This window comes from Bemisia tabaci, chromosome 9 (genome assembly GCF_918797505.1).
Source record: "Bemisia tabaci chromosome 9, PGI_BMITA_v3".
NCBI lineage: Eukaryota > Metazoa > Arthropoda > Insecta > Hemiptera > Aleyrodidae > Bemisia > Bemisia tabaci.
Genome location: NC_092801.1, coordinates 24,594,382 through 24,609,704, shown reverse-complemented (window position 1 = coordinate 24,609,704; position 15,323 = coordinate 24,594,382). Strand labels below are relative to the sequence as shown.

The 15,323-nt window shown below is 34.1% G+C and overlaps 1 protein-coding gene across 2 annotated transcripts; it reads right to left on the bottom strand.

Annotated features, from left to right (window-relative positions):
- Positions 1–813: 813 nt before the first annotated feature.
- On the bottom strand, positions 814–15,179 carry LOC109039226 (thiamine pyrophosphokinase 1). 2 transcript variants are annotated; one of them, XM_019054625.2, is made up of 8 exons: positions 14,931–15,179; positions 14,181–14,305; positions 11,517–11,654; positions 9,593–9,758; positions 8,252–8,353; positions 7,272–7,408; positions 5,838–6,111; positions 814–4,871 (listed from the first exon to the last, which is right to left on the bottom strand). In XM_019054625.2, the coding sequence occupies exons 4-8, from the start codon at positions 9,738–9,740 to the stop codon at positions 4,738–4,740; spliced, it is 795 nt and encodes a 264-aa protein (XP_018910170.2). In that variant the 5' UTR covers positions 9,741–9,758; positions 11,517–11,654; positions 14,181–14,305; positions 14,931–15,179; the 3' UTR covers positions 814–4,737. The 2 variants fall into 2 exon arrangements, with proteins under 2 accessions (XP_018910170.2, XP_018910171.2); XM_019054626.2 differs by lacking the exons at positions 11,517–11,654; positions 14,181–14,305; positions 14,931–15,179 and adding an exon at positions 10,758–10,945.
- Positions 15,180–15,323: the final 144 nt, after the last annotated feature.

Below are 15,323 nucleotides of genomic sequence, written 5' to 3'. Positions count from 1 at the left end.
CATTATGTGTAGGTACCACCGAATAAATTCATAACGCCTCAAGTCTTTCAAATCCCGTAAAATAGATTTTAAATGTGCAGCTATAGCATAGTCATGTGCTGGGTCCCAAACTGATACTAATTAGAACTCACATTTTTTACTGCATGTAATTGGAATTTTTGTAAATTGTTATTTGATCTTGTTTTCCCTGAAAAATAGTGTGGACTGGAACCAGCACTATTTTACCACCTTGTTAAAAAATCATATTATATGAGCTTCGCTAATTTTTTTGGCGAAAAAAAATCCAACCTAATCCATTCCCTCTGTAAGTTTATGTGATGGGCAGCTAGGGTTGCAACAGCAGCATTGAGAAGAAATGCTTAATTTTCTTTCAAGAGAATGATTTCTTTTACAGGAAATCTTATGTAAAATGATTTTCAACACCCCATCTAAATACATCCCTCCCTAACTATTTGGCAGAGTTAGATTATTAGTGGGAGGGAAAACAAATAATGAAATTTAGCAGAATAAAATGTTGAAAAACTGCTGATGAGATTTTTCAATACCTATAGCTGTCCCATTTGCAAGGTGTAGTTCGTTGATTTGCAAAGATAATAAAATGGACAAATTAAAAAAAAAAATGTGTTTCTTTCATTGTATCTTTCTGACATTTCATAAATTGTGGCGCAAACTTACTTATTGCGTTGAGATGATTATAAAATCATGAGTTTTTTCTTAATTTCATATTTTCCTAGATGAAATTTTATTTTTTTCTTGCTGGAGACACAAAAATAAAAATTCAGGTGAGGATTGTTTACATTAAAAATTATAAAGTTGAATATTGAAAAACTTTTATTTTTTTAAAATAAATTAACAAGAAAATAAATGTACCAGCATCTAAATCATTTACATAATATCCTCATTTCATTTCAGGGCCTTGACTTCTGAAAACACTTAGCAATAAAAAATAAAACTCAAGTCCTGAGCTCTAAAAACTAAAAATGAACATTTATTTTTATTGTGATTAAATTTTAACAAAACAGTTTTCTGATTATTGGAATTTATTAGTAGCTAAACTTGGAATTTCATTTCAGTGTTTAAAAATTTCTGCTCATTCTGTACTCATTCTTTCGAGGAGAAGACAAAGACATTTGACATTGCTTGACATTTTGACAGACCATTCTCCAAACAAAGAAGAAATTCACAGAGGTTTTTAGGCAGTTATGCTTATTTAAGTTGTTTGATTAAAAATTAAGAATAGCAAAGAGTCTGAAATGTTGCGAATCGATATGAGCAGTTTTAAAATTTGGGCATCATTTTTTCTAAATTAAAGCAAAATGATTTTTTGATTTACTACATACTTTTCCTGACTTAAGTAGGCTATTTCTTTTATTTCCTCTCTTAGGTACCTTAAAAATCTTACTCATCAATTGTATATAAGTGGAGATATGGCTACATGCACAATTACTTCAATTCTTTAGAAATAATTCTACAAAGCAAAGATTCAAGGATCAGACTACCAGCTATCATTCTGTCAACAGCCAACCTACCCGGTAGAAAGTGGGTGCAAAAACATTGTCACAATGCTACTGCCAGGACTAACATTACAGCAACGTTTCCGCGACGGTTTGATATTTTGTCGTCAGTTGCCAGATGGGAAGGTTGTTATGACAACTAGATATTAAAATCTGAGTGGCAGCTCTGTCTAGCAGACAAGAGGCTGGACTAAGTAAGAAGGATATTGACATTAAACCAATGATTAGATATATGTAGATACTAAAAATTATTGGCAAGGAACGCCGAGGCTAAAGAGTCTTGGCACTTTTGCTCTTATTGCAAATCTCGATTAAATGTTCAGCCTGGCAAAATTACCTACTCATGACAGAAAAATCTCTTTGCAATAATACCAAAAGCGCTGAACTAAAGCAGACTGTAATTAGATAGCTCGTTTGAAGAGGGGATCTCACAGTCCAAATGCCATTCTCCAAATACAACAATTCAATTCAAAACAGAGTGATTAAACGTCCCTTGAAAAGAAATACAATAAAGATTTGGAAATGTTTGTACTATTCTTCATGACAGTTTAGAAATGCAATCGTTGCAAGTTGGTAACACTGTTTTGCCTCCGATTAGATCCATTCTAAATGATCAGTTTTAGTTGCGGCAGCCTGTCTCGACACATACTGATTGTTACACGTACAGGGATTTAAATGGATGAAACCAAGTTCTGCTGATTTCTGAGAATCGCTACTACAATTTTGCCAGACTTGAAAGTTAGAACACAGAGTTTTCACTTCTAAACTGCCATCAAAATTTCTACAAAAGAGAAACATTTTAGAGCAGAATTTCATATAAAAAAAAGGAAACTTAAACTCAAAAGAAAAAAAATTAAATCGAAAGACAACAATAATAAGTGAATATGAGGGATAAATTAGAACACCACCTATTATCATACCAAGTAACCGCTATTTTTTTATTTCAACCCCTTAAAATAATTAGTAACAACTTAAAATGCAGAACAATGAACATGTACCAAATTGCTTTGACTGAGATTAGTAGATTAAATTCGACTGATTTTTGTCGATTTCACCAAAAATACAACAACAAAATTTTTTTAAACAGTTTCCTTAAAAATTTAACATTTTTGAGTATTACCTAACCGATCTAAATTATTACAGCTTAAAAACATAAGATCGTGCTCTTCAAGTCAAATTGGAGATGGAAAAAAAAAATATTTTTAAAATTGAGTGGTGTTGCTCTAATGTGCTTGCTACTCTAATTTCTCTTGTAGAAATACCTATTACATTTGTAACTTAGAAAGTATACATAAAGCTTGAAAGTTTGTTGACACACATCCCACTGAAAAGTTAAAAAGTTTAGATACGAGATTTCATGTATATAAACAATGCCTAAATATTTTCCAACATGCCGATTGGCAGGTTGAATACATCAACATGGGCTTCAGCCTCTATTTCAACAGATTCCCTGAAAGTTTGTTCATGGCTGCTGATACATTTAAGAGATCAGAAGAATATTTAAACTTACGAATGAAGTTCAATTATTCCTCACAAAAATAAGAGCAGAAAGGAAATGCTTAAAGCTGTTACTGACTAGGTAATTAAAACCGACTCGTTTATTGGATAAGAAACAAGATTAAATTAATTACTTTCCTTCTTTACAAATATAAAGGGTAGGGAATTCTTCAATTTTACATCATATTTTATACAATTTACCAAAAATACAAACTGAGAGCATGGAAGAGGCTCGGTTATTACTTTTGAGCGTAGTAGTTTTTGCTGTGGTAAATAATTAAAATTGTGGGTAAAACTTGTTTTAAAAATTGGATATTTAAAACTGGAAAATATGTAAAAACAAAACAACATAAAAGCTTCTAGACAAGGGAGACTTTCAGACAGTATCAACAAGCATTTAAATTCTTATTTTTGAGCTGTTATTAAAATGACGCAACATACAGATAACTTTAAGAACTGAAACATCACAAATAATATGAAAATTTAAAACTGCATTTGAATGCACAATATTATCGTTTATAAAAGATGTTGAAGAGGATCTCCAACTTAAAAACGACATGATCGACTGATGGAATGGCAGGAGACCAGAAACTCTATAGGACAAAATCTCCGAATGCCGAGCTGTCCTGCAAAGTTACACAGCATCATGGCAAAAATGCTTTTTTAATCTGACAGTAGTGTTTTGACCTCAAAAATCAATGACACTGTTCCACTATAGCTCTAAATTGTCTAAAGACACAAACTTATTGAACAGAGTCCCGATAACTCCAGGAATCCAATGAGAAAAAAAACTAATATTTTGTTTAAATTAAGTTCAGTCTGTGCGGTCCCGATCTTATTGCATATTCATTCAAAAAATATTAAATATAAAGACAAAAGCTTTTACTCAAGAGACAGCTTGATTAAAAGAGTAGGTAACAAGGACCGTTCAAGAATTACAAAAAGCATTTTTTCCCTGTTTCTTACCTCCATTCTCCGTAGAGCGCAGACTCTGGGGTCTCTTCAATCCCCAATGAGGATTGAACTTACAGTATAATTTTTTTTTTTTTTCCATAAAAAACTATGCAAGATTTATTAAAGTTTAAATGTTACTTAACATTGAGCTTTCCATTCATTGTTTAATTTATGAATGGCCCCCTAATTGATTTTTCCTGCGGAGAGAATACATATAATGGATAGTTAAAAAATTCTAGCAATTATTGCAGGAGAAAAAATGAAAATTTATCATGCTCGCATCTTTCTGCGACTAAACTATGAATTGTAACAGTTATTTGCACACTAAGGTGCATTCAATAAAATGCTAATAGCTGCCAGCAAAATTCAGTCATATTCATTCACCTATGATTAGCTTGCTGATTACTTGGACCCAGCTACTAACTATCCATAATTTTACTTAGTTTTCATTTACTGCAAAACACATAGAGTTTAAAAGACAAAATTGTGCCTGTAATAATTCGATTTAAGGTTGAAGTTGGTTAAAAGTAGTGCGATGATATTTAATAATAACCACCTCACATAGGGACAAAACTAAGTTTTGACCAAACAAACTAAAAACAATTGGATGAGCTGACTTTTCACAAAATAGGTTAATTTTTTCAGGTTTTCCAGTTACATATTCTAAAAGTTGGCTCATGTGGCTGATTAAAACTTAACAAGATAAACCAAAAGAGGAAGAAAACAGAACTTATTAAATGAAACACTAATAACAACACACTTTCATGAATGACTAATCGCGCTTCTTTGTGAGGCCCAGACTCATTGACCAGACCAGCTGGGTATCTGTTTCCACAGTGACAATGGACGAACCACTGTAGGTATTACTAGAGCTGATCTTGTTTCCGAATTCTAAACCCTGATCGGCTGGGGGAAAAAATATGCATTTCATTAATTTCCTGTGAAAAAAAGCTCAATTCGTGCATGCAGCGAGTAGATTTACCGATACAAAGGAGATTCCTTTGTTAAACTTCCTTTGAAATCTTACTACAGTATTTTCTCCCATTTCTCTATAGTTTGAACTTACGGATACAAAATCTAAAATAAAATTGGACAAGAATAGGCGAGGACAAGGCTGAAAAAACACAATAATTATTACAAAAGCATTGTGTTTTTTTAACCTTGTCCCCACTTTTTCTTGTCCAATTTTATTGTATATTCTCGAGCTGACATAGTGTACATTTATCTACATATATACAAAATATATGCACATAGTTCCTTTTAGCAAGAATGCGTCCATTCGGTCAGCATTCAAAACCAGTTGTTTTCCGTTTTGAAGTAAGGGTCAATTCGCAATAAGGAAAAACACTCAACTGTAACAAATGGATGGCTTTTTGGAGTTTTTTGCATCCACACTTCAAGTACTTTTATGAAATTTCCTAAAATTTAAGAATATGCAAGGCCTTGAAAATTCTAGATTAAGGGGTCACAAACCCTGGAAAGAGATAAGGTTTCGGCTAAGTAGAGCTGTCGTCAGCTAAGTCGACGGTTGTTTACTTTCGATTGGCGAGCGCCAACGACGAATTTGGGCCTCTGCATGAAGCGACGTTCGCTGCTATCTACCTTGAAAACATCCGTCTCATGATCGTATTGTGAAAAAACTACTTATCAGTTGTGATCTGCGACTTTTAAGTGGTTGTGATTTCTGTGTGGCTAAAAATTAAAGTGATACAAGGTTTGAAAGTATTAAAAAACTTATCTAAGCTTGTGTTCTTGCTTCTGCGAGAGTCGGATGTTTTCATGTGGATAGTGATGACGCGAAAACGCATGCAAACCGAAAGTAAACAACCGTCAACTTAGCTGACGACACCTCTAATGTAAAGTTATACTCACTGAGATTCCATTTGAGCCCGGTGGTCGTGATATGGCTAGCCACTCCAGCAAGAGGTATAAGCCCGCAGTTTGACTGAGATTCAATCAATCTGTCAGCTACATGAATTCGATGCTGGACGCCAGGATTCAGAACCCACGTCACTGTGTCTGATGCTACAATGAATACCGGAACGTCTCTCTTGAATATCTTTGATGTTTGGTGAAGCGTACTCAGGTTTGACAGTATTTGATCTACCCTTCCAGAGTGCTCTGCTAATACAAAAACCACATCTACCTGCAAAAAGAAACACAAACAATTCTGTGCATAAGAAATGAATGTAGGATCACTCTAGGGAGCATTTTTTCTTCTAAAAAATACGAAAATTAAATTATAAATATAATTTCCATACTTTCCTGAGGTTTAATTTGAAAATTTTTGATGGAGGCAAAAATGGGATTTTTGATGGATTATTTGGGTATGCTGAATACTACCTTGACTTTGTTCAGTTTACTAAGAAAAACGATATGAGAAGTGTTTGACTGATGCGACAAATTCCTGAGGTTGATTTTGCTCAGATGACAGTAGTGCAGAAACTCTGCAAATGAACTTTTAAAAGGTAAAAATGTGATTAAATTAAACGCTGAAGTTTAAAGTTTTCTCTGAATTTCCAATGCTTCTTTTTCCATATCTCTACCTTTGTCCTCTAGAAAGATACGAGATTTTAAAATAATTGATTGCGCCCGAACCAAGGCTAAAAATTTTTATTCACTGTTTGTTCAATTCATTGTTTTGTGCTTTATACATTTCTGGCAATGTGGTTTGTGCTTTATACATTCCTTGCATTGTTATATACGCTGAGGATGGAGAAAATGTCTCTGAAATGCATCGGTACAATGTATTAAGGAAGTAGTGAATAAAAATTTCCAACCATGGTCTGGCTTCAATCAAGTATTTTTAAATCTTGAAAAAACGACGCATTATACCCCTACATACATATAAAAATACAAGATTTTACATTATAAGTTTGACCTTAAGGGTGTGAACAATTTGTTGGGCATAAAATGACATTAGTTTAACAGATTAAGGATAATAATTGGTCGAACTTTTGATAGTGCTGAACTAAGAGAGTCATCAGTCTATCGTTGTGATATTGTAATATTATTTTTTGAGGACTTGATGAAATCCTAAATTTTGCTGGACTTAAAGAGCTACTTGTTGAAATCCAAAACAAATTGATATCCAACGGTGGTTTCTTTCACCAAAACAAGACTAAAAATATCAGGAAGTTAAGGCAAAATACTCGAGTTGGATGAATATAAAAGGAAAGATAATAAGAAAATGTTCCGATTCTCTTTTCTATTTACACTGTCATTTCCACTTAAAATTAAAAAATAAGAATCGTCATTTCTCCATCCTCAATTGCAATTTGTCAAAATTATGAATTGCAGACTCACAGCATTGTTATTGGATGATGCAATACAGTCCAAGGCCTTGTGAAAATCAGTCTTCAATTGATTAGGGGTATTTAGTACTTCTGATTTTTCTTTCTGACACTGACTAAGAAGATCAGGCTCAATTGAGTCCATATCACCTGCAAAGGGAAAAAAAATAAGGAAAACTTGGGATAAATTCTATTAAAAAAGCTTTTAAAATGCATTCCGAAATGAAAATTCAAAGTACCTTTGTAAAATTAAATATTGTTGACACATCCTTTCTGTGTGAAACATTCTTTTAATTTGTATTTAATCAATGATAGGCATGAGTGTGCTGCCTTTGAAATCGATGTGAACTTTGAACACGGTAAACCGATTTCTCCAAACAATTTTGAAGTAAAAGTGTGAAAGGCAGTTTCTAAAATGTGGTTTGCTCGTCTTAAGCAGACTGCAAAAGCCTGTCAAAAATTTTTCCAAAAACATGAACAAGTTTTGATTAACAAGAATTTTCAGCTATGTGGAGAAAATTCCAGGAATTTTTTATCTGTCTTCTACAGCAGCAGAATCAGATATTGAGAGTGATCTGTGTTGAAAAACTTGAGAGCTGCTGATAAGAAGAAAAGCTGTGACTGAGGCCGTAGCTACTTATATACTGAATGCAAGTTTACTATACTGAATGTATCCTATGTACTGGGCATGATGACTTTGGCCATGTATATACATGGCCAAAGTGCAAAACTATGTACATATCTCTGTTCGCGATGTTGCAGCCTTCTTGTCATATTTTATTTTTTTAGAAAACGAGTCAACATAATTTCTTGAAAGCTTCCTTATTTTTCTCTTCTGTGAGCAGAATATTCTGTTTATATTCGAAGCTATAAAGTTGACTTCTCGCTCTTTAAAACAGTAAAATTTGAAAGTAAATTTTAAACGCTGCAATATATATGTACACGGTTTCGCACTTCGGCTGTCGATATTAACCGTGTCAGCTGTCAGCCTACCTGTGATCAAGTGAGGATATTTGTTCTCAATCAATTTGCCATTTTCTTCTGCAAATCTGAGCCAATGATTTGTACCACCATCCACTGTAACTCTGCGAATAGCTGAAAAATTTTGAATTGAATTGTTGCTGAATCTATTTTATACAATATTGATGACAAGGAGAATTGATTCCGAGGATGAATTATTGATTATATTGCTTACCAGTGGCGAGGCGTGAATGATCGATTATCGATATTTCCCTATTTGATGCTATGGTAAAGAATCGATTATTAAGGTGTTCATTGCGAACACCCTGTTTATCAAGCCTTTTCCATAGGTTTAATAGGAAAGTCAATCGATGTATCACAAAGCACGCCACGCCACTGTTGCTTACTAATATCTAAAGGAAAAACTTCTGATACTAGGCTGCATCAAGAAATATTCTGGAATCAATAATACAGTCGATTCCAATGTATTTTCAAACACTTAACAGACTTCATTTTGACATTAGGAACTACAATTTCTGACCTCAAACACTTAATAGACTTAATTTTGACATTAGGAACTACAATTTCTGACCCATTTGTAAAATCACTTATCTACATGAGGAAACTGATGAAAATTAAATCGTTTCTGAAGTGAGGTGGGTACTGTACTTCCTATTTGCCCAATATGGTTCAGATCTGAAATAGACCTTCATTTTTCTACATCACCCACCGATTTTTGGCACGATTGAGATTACCTCAAACACAAGCAGACATGAAGAAACAAAAATAAATAAATAAATACATGATAAAGAAAAATTAAGATTATTTCTTGTTTCAGCTGCCAGGACTTTATTGGGAACATGCAGTTGCTTGAAAAAGTTCCTAACTGTTTCTAAAAACAAAGCTTTTTTAGTCAAATAGCATAGTCTGTCTATATTCTTTCACCATGGGTAACTGCTCCAAGCAGCAGTACATAATACATCGACGGTGTAAGTCAGCAATCACATAACTCGGTTAGCGACGTCACAGACTTCCTGTCATATTTCATTTTTTAAACAGAAAACTACTAAACGGCGATTCTTTAAAATTGCAGTGATTTTTCTTCTCCGTGCGAAGAAGATTTTGCATAAACCTCAAGGAATGATGTCAATTTGTTCTCCTTTAAAAAAATAACACAGAGGCGTGGATTTTCAGACACTGCCAAGGAGATGTGTGATTGCGGACTTACGCCTCGGACATTTTAAAGAATATTTCTGCTGGCAAAAACGTCTGTTACAGACCGTCACAACAGAAACTATTTTCAATGAAAAGAGAAGTTTAGTCCAAACTCAGTTTGAAAGGAGGATTTCAAGTACAAAGTATAATGTGACTAACCTCTGTTCCACAAGGAACAAACGACTTCAGGACGGAGAAGAATTGGAGTGTTGAGAACCACTATAGCTGCTGGTGGGAACTCTGCTGCGTGGTCAAACAAGAGCGTCACAGGGTCCCACTCCAACGATGGAACATTTAACTCGTTCATTGTTAAAAATTGAGAGATCTGAAATTAGAGAATTCTGTCAGAGTTGCATAGGAGAAATTGGAGAAAAATTTAGTGTAAAAATACAGACTCGCAAGACAAAAAATTAGACTGTCTCTTTTGTTTCATTAAAATGAAAATTAAATTCCCTGACACATTTTGGTGAAATTCTCTGTCAACTGCAGGTATGCCAAATGGTCAAAAAGACATGATTAGGAATAGTTAGGGGACTGAATTTTTTGTTCGAATTGCCGGACTCATTCTATAAAATAAATAAAGGTGCTTATCAATTTTCCCCCGACATTTTCATCATTTTTCCTGACATTTCCAAGTTTCTCCTGACTTTTTAAAATTCCCTGACGATTCCCAGTTTTCCTGGTATTCTTGACTGTGGCAGCCTTGCATTAATACCTCAAAATCAAAACCTGCATTTTCTTTTTTCTGTAAGACATTCATTTCAGGCGTATTTAGTTTTATTCTAAGAGCTCAAAGTAGGAAGAGAGGGGAAAAAAAATAAAAATATATCAGAAAAAATCTGCTGTTCATAAAATATGTAGCACTAAATTTGAAATTTTTGACCCTCTTCCACCTCTGTAACATTTTCGTGATGTAGATCTCTATCCTTTAACATGTACGAACTTAATGGCGAAATGCTCTCCCCCATGGAGCATAACGTACCTTATTTAAGAACAGTCCCTATTACTGCAATTATGAAAAACATGTTCATACACATGAGCACATTTATTAGATAAAATTTTTCCGTTACTTCAATTTAAAATGACGATCTAATCAATTTTTTGATGATGTTTTGGAACACTCTAAGGTTTCTTCATCAAAGGTGCTAGGAGATTCTAGTTGCAGTTTTTCAAATTTGTTCAAAAATTCTTAAAAAGAAAACTATCGATATCTGAGACTAGTGAATAATCATTACTCTAATGGAAGACAAACTGTAAGCAGGACTAAAAATACGGATCAAAAATTGTAAAGGGAGAGATATTGTATTACAGCAACATCACTTACAATTTGAAAGAATAAGTTTAAAGCACACCACAAAGTGATACACTTAGATATTAAAAGGGAAAAAAGATCCAAAAGGCAGAAACCTTGAGGGATGGCTAGAATTATAAATGAATATACTCAAAGCTCGAACAGCAAAACTGTGCAAGAAAAGAAGTCATATTAGACTCTCAAACAATTTGCTTTAATTTACTGCTCAGATATGAGTGAGGCAGTCTTAATATTGGTTAGGACCAGGCAGATAAGCCGATGTCACTTAGTGATAAGGAACCACTATCAGCACTTAAATCTTCACAAATGATTCCTATGCCTACATTTCAGAGGCTTTCTATACTGACAAACTTTACTCTAATTGGTTTGTCCTTAACCTTACACTGGGTTCAAATATCTAGGCAAATTTCTAACTGCTGGAAAAAATCAACGTGATTCTACAGGAGCCAGGCAAATTTTGATACCAATTCCCTTTATCTAAATTGATTTGTCTCTTCCCATAAGCAAAAATTAAATTTCAAAGTGATTTCAAACTGATGCCTTTTTTCAATTCTAAAATTTAAAAAAAAAGTATTTCCTTAGAACCCATCCTTTTTTTCAATACAAAATTGCAATGCGCAATTCATTCTTTATGCAACTGATAGACTATAAAATTTGGGTCAGAAAAAAAAAATGAGTTTAAACACAAAATTCTACAAAAGCTTTAAAAAAAGTATTCTTTTGGGCTTCAGAGGAATGTTCAAAAAGGGTGCATGAATAAGTCACACTTACCAGAAAGGAAACAAGGACAAACTCTTATAATTTCGCTTAAGATAAAAATTGGTACCGCTTGGAAACAGCATGTCTCAGCTAAACCAGACCAACATTCTAGCACAAACTATAAAATATGAGTGTGTTTTGTTCAGGATGCTGCAGGAAAAAAAAAAACTTAATGGTTAAAGAATGAAAGAACAAGACAAGATATTGCTGAAGGTGAGATGTGAAGAGCGGAGAAAGGACCCTGCATACGCATATTGAAATGTTGCCAAAACTCCCCTCATGAAATACTTATTTTTGCAATAAGCTATGAATGTTTTCATTTAAACTTTCTTGATGCATTGAATAAACTTAAAAATAAAATTATCTGAATTTGATGAAAAATTTCTTGGGGGTTTTCTACAAAATTTCTATTTGATCAAAAGAAACTTCCCAACGTCTGAATTTTCATTCGATAATCCTCTATTGCACAACAAGGATTCAATTCAAAGAAGATTACTCTAACTTTCCAAGGTTTTGACTTGACAAAACATGAGAGAAAAATAAACCCCATAAAAATTGAGAACATGGAATGAATTCTGTGCAAATGAGTTTCAAGATTATAATTCCATTTTTTTACTGTTGCATTCTTTAAGTTTCATGCACTCATTTTTATTTTTCGATCTCTGTCAATGGAAATATTCTGCTGCGATGCAAAAGGGGCACTCAGTAGGAAAAGAGTGTGATTTTTCCCTAAGTTTTGAGTGCTACTCGTGAGAATTTAAAGGGAGAGTAGAGATAACACTGCCGTGCTAAGGGAGAACACTATACAAGCATTTGAGAGTTGCCAAATTTCCTTGAATAAGTCATGTACTTGCAAGGAAAGTTTTGCATAGTTTTCCTTGAATTTTCAGATATTTTAGATTAAGTCGCAAACAAAAACTGAAAAAATTGGAAAAAAATATTAATAATTTTTTCGGTAAATTTGATTTATATTGAAGGAGATACGGCAACATTTGGATTCTGGAGGCTTATGCAGCGTTTCTCCTAAGCACGGCAGAATAGATAATTGAGAAACGAGCTACCAGAAGCAGAGGACTGGACAGAGACACTATGTGAACATAGTCTTGGTGAGTTTGGTTCAGGGTTAGCGGAAACAACGCAACATTAGGTGTTGCCATTCAAGGAAGACTTTAGATGTCTTTTTCAAACTGAGGGTCTGATTTAAATGCATGGTCTGCAGCAATATTGATGGATTTTTATTTCCAATACCTGCACACTGGCAGCTCTTCTCAGCTTCCCTCCCTCCAACAACAGGTTATTTTTAAACCCCAAAAAGTTTAAAAATATCCCAGGTTGGTTAGGATTCTCAGAGATACTGCTTACCCACATCAGGGTGGTATAAATCTTGTTCAAACATAAAATATGATTCCTAACAAAATTCTGAGTCTCTAAATAAATTGGCCCTCTTTTCTAAACAGATAAAAGAGTGTTAAATAAAATGATTTGTATAGGAGTTCAGCCGCATATTGTGTGGTTTTATAAATATTGGAAATGGTGATTTCCGTTTCATATTTCGTGGTATATTATACGTGTGCTGAAGATGGATTATGTATCTGAAATACATCCTTGCGTCTTGTAAATCAACATTAACTGAAAAACTCTGTGGTCTGGCTATATCCCTAAAATTCATTTCTGAAATGATTTACCCTCAGCTTTGCCTTCGCTAGGAACACTCCAGTCAGGAATAAACTAAGTTCAAGACAGGATTGGAAATAAAGCACCAAAGTGCTGCATTCCATCTTCTAAATTTTGAGTGGAGTGTGGTAGGGGCACTAAAAGTTTCTGAAATAAACTTATGGCCAAAGAGACGTTTGGAGAACAATTGCTAAAGAATTTGCTAAACTCAAGCACTCATCTAATTAACCTTCATTCAGGGATGTAGAAAGTCTCCGCTTTCACATTTTTTGAGGTTGCCTTCACATTGCTGTTCAAGTGAGACTTCACCATTTTCTTCGCATGAAAGAATGCGTTTTACTATTTCCATCTCGTAATACATTGTTTCCTTTGCAAAAAGCTATGCGCTTAGCAGGTTTATGCCTTTTGCCATCAAATTTTTCCCTCTTTCCAGATATCCTCACATTTTTTTATCCCTATTTGGATGCCTTCACATTTGCTCTGCGATCGGCCAATCCAGCATGGCCCTGCTTTCATCGATTTCTTTTTCGTTCAACAAGCACGAAAGTTAGATGCTCTACATGCAATGTAAATAAAAACCCTGATTCCTCACTCATGAATAATTTACTAAACTGATACTTTTCATTCATTGACTTGACTTGCATTGATTCTGATTTTATTCAACAAGCAAGAAATTTGAATTCTCTGCATCCTCTTAAAATAATAAAAAATTCATTTCTTAATCATGAGTTAATTTTCTGAAGTTGCAGTATTGACAATCACCGACATAAAGCCTGCAGGACCAGGCAAAAAGCTACGCATTCCAGTATTAATGTGGGGCAAAAAATGAATGGTAGATCCTAATGAAAATTAGAGCTGCAGAAATACTACTCGGCTGATCAGACATCCAGTATCAACCTTGACTGATGCTACAAGCTTGTTCAAGTCAGCAAGTATCCTAATGACCTAACAAGGATTTTTCAAAAATAGTTGCTCAGGTGGGTAATAGCATACCATACCTACCTATGAATGAAGAAGTATAAAGGTGCTCAAAAGATGATTTTCCAGACTGAAAATTACTTCAATGAACAAAATTCCCCACTCATTGGCTGGAAAGCAGTATTTTCAAGGGCAAAGTCCATCTAGGCCTGCAAAATAGTTATAATTAGGAAAACTTATAGGTACCACCTAAACTAGGAGGAATACAGCGTAGACACTTCCGTCATAGATTTAAAAAGAAAACACTCAGCTCTGGTAATATTCGAAGGGATTAAAAATTAAAAACAGGGTGAATTTTTCCAGCGCTTTCACAAAAACAGGTTATTGTGCTAGCTTTCATAATTTGAATAATGTTTAGAAACACTGTGCTCAGACTCAGAAATAAATTAATAACAGTATCAACTAGATGCTCCTTCGCTATGAAAAATAGTTGCAATGGCCTCAGAGGTCTTCTAACTTTATCACAAACTAAAGACTTCAACCACATGTCTTCTTCGAACTTATGACAATCCTGGCAAAAGTTTCATTGTAATTTTTCCATGAAGTAGAGAAAATACGATTTGAATGAAGAAATAGTTTTGACAAGCTTTTATGTCCAATTAAATACCATAATCTTTCGAGATATTCCTTACAGAGTTTCGTGCCGTTGGGTTGCTGATAAGTACTGTGTACTGATAAACTTAGCAGCCTGACTTATTCATATTTTAGAACATTTAACTGGACAAAAGCGCAATTCAAAATTGGGAAAAACTTGGCACTTATACTTGTTCTTACCAAAAAACATCCTTGATCGTCTGGTTCATGAAAGTGGAAATTCAATGTCTTGAATGTCAGGTGTATAATACCAGGACACATTGGGTAAACAATCAGAGGTTGCTGATGATAACTGATAAGAGCACGAGAAAATGTTGGTTTCAAAGCACAATGTAACCTAAAGTTCAGTCACTAACTCCAAACGCAGCTTCAAAAAGAAAATCGTGTATACTTTAATTAATAAACTATCAATGATTAGGCGTTCGTAACTTATCTTTGAGTCTGAAATTCTGAATAATTGAGTTCAGTGTGTGATCTTCTCCGTCTTTGTTTTTATCAGTCCTTTATCAGCCTTGTTTATCACGTGTTTTTATCATTTATCAGCGAAGGTGCAACAACGAATGTGATTGGTTG

Excerpts from the sequence above, each read along its gene's own strand:
- LOC109039226 (XM_019054625.2), bottom strand. The coding sequence starts at position 9,740 with ATGAACGAGTTAAATGTTCCATCGTTGGAGTGGGACCCTGTGACGCTC. Across the intron at positions 8,354-9,592 it reads TTGTTCCTTGTGGAACAGAG|CTATTCGCAGAGTTACAGTG; the intron begins GTTAGTCACATT and ends AAAATTTTTCAG. Across the intron at positions 6,112-7,271 it reads CATCATCCAATAACAATGCT|GTAGATGTGGTTTTTGTATT; the intron begins GTGAGTCTGCAA and ends TTCTTTTTGCAG.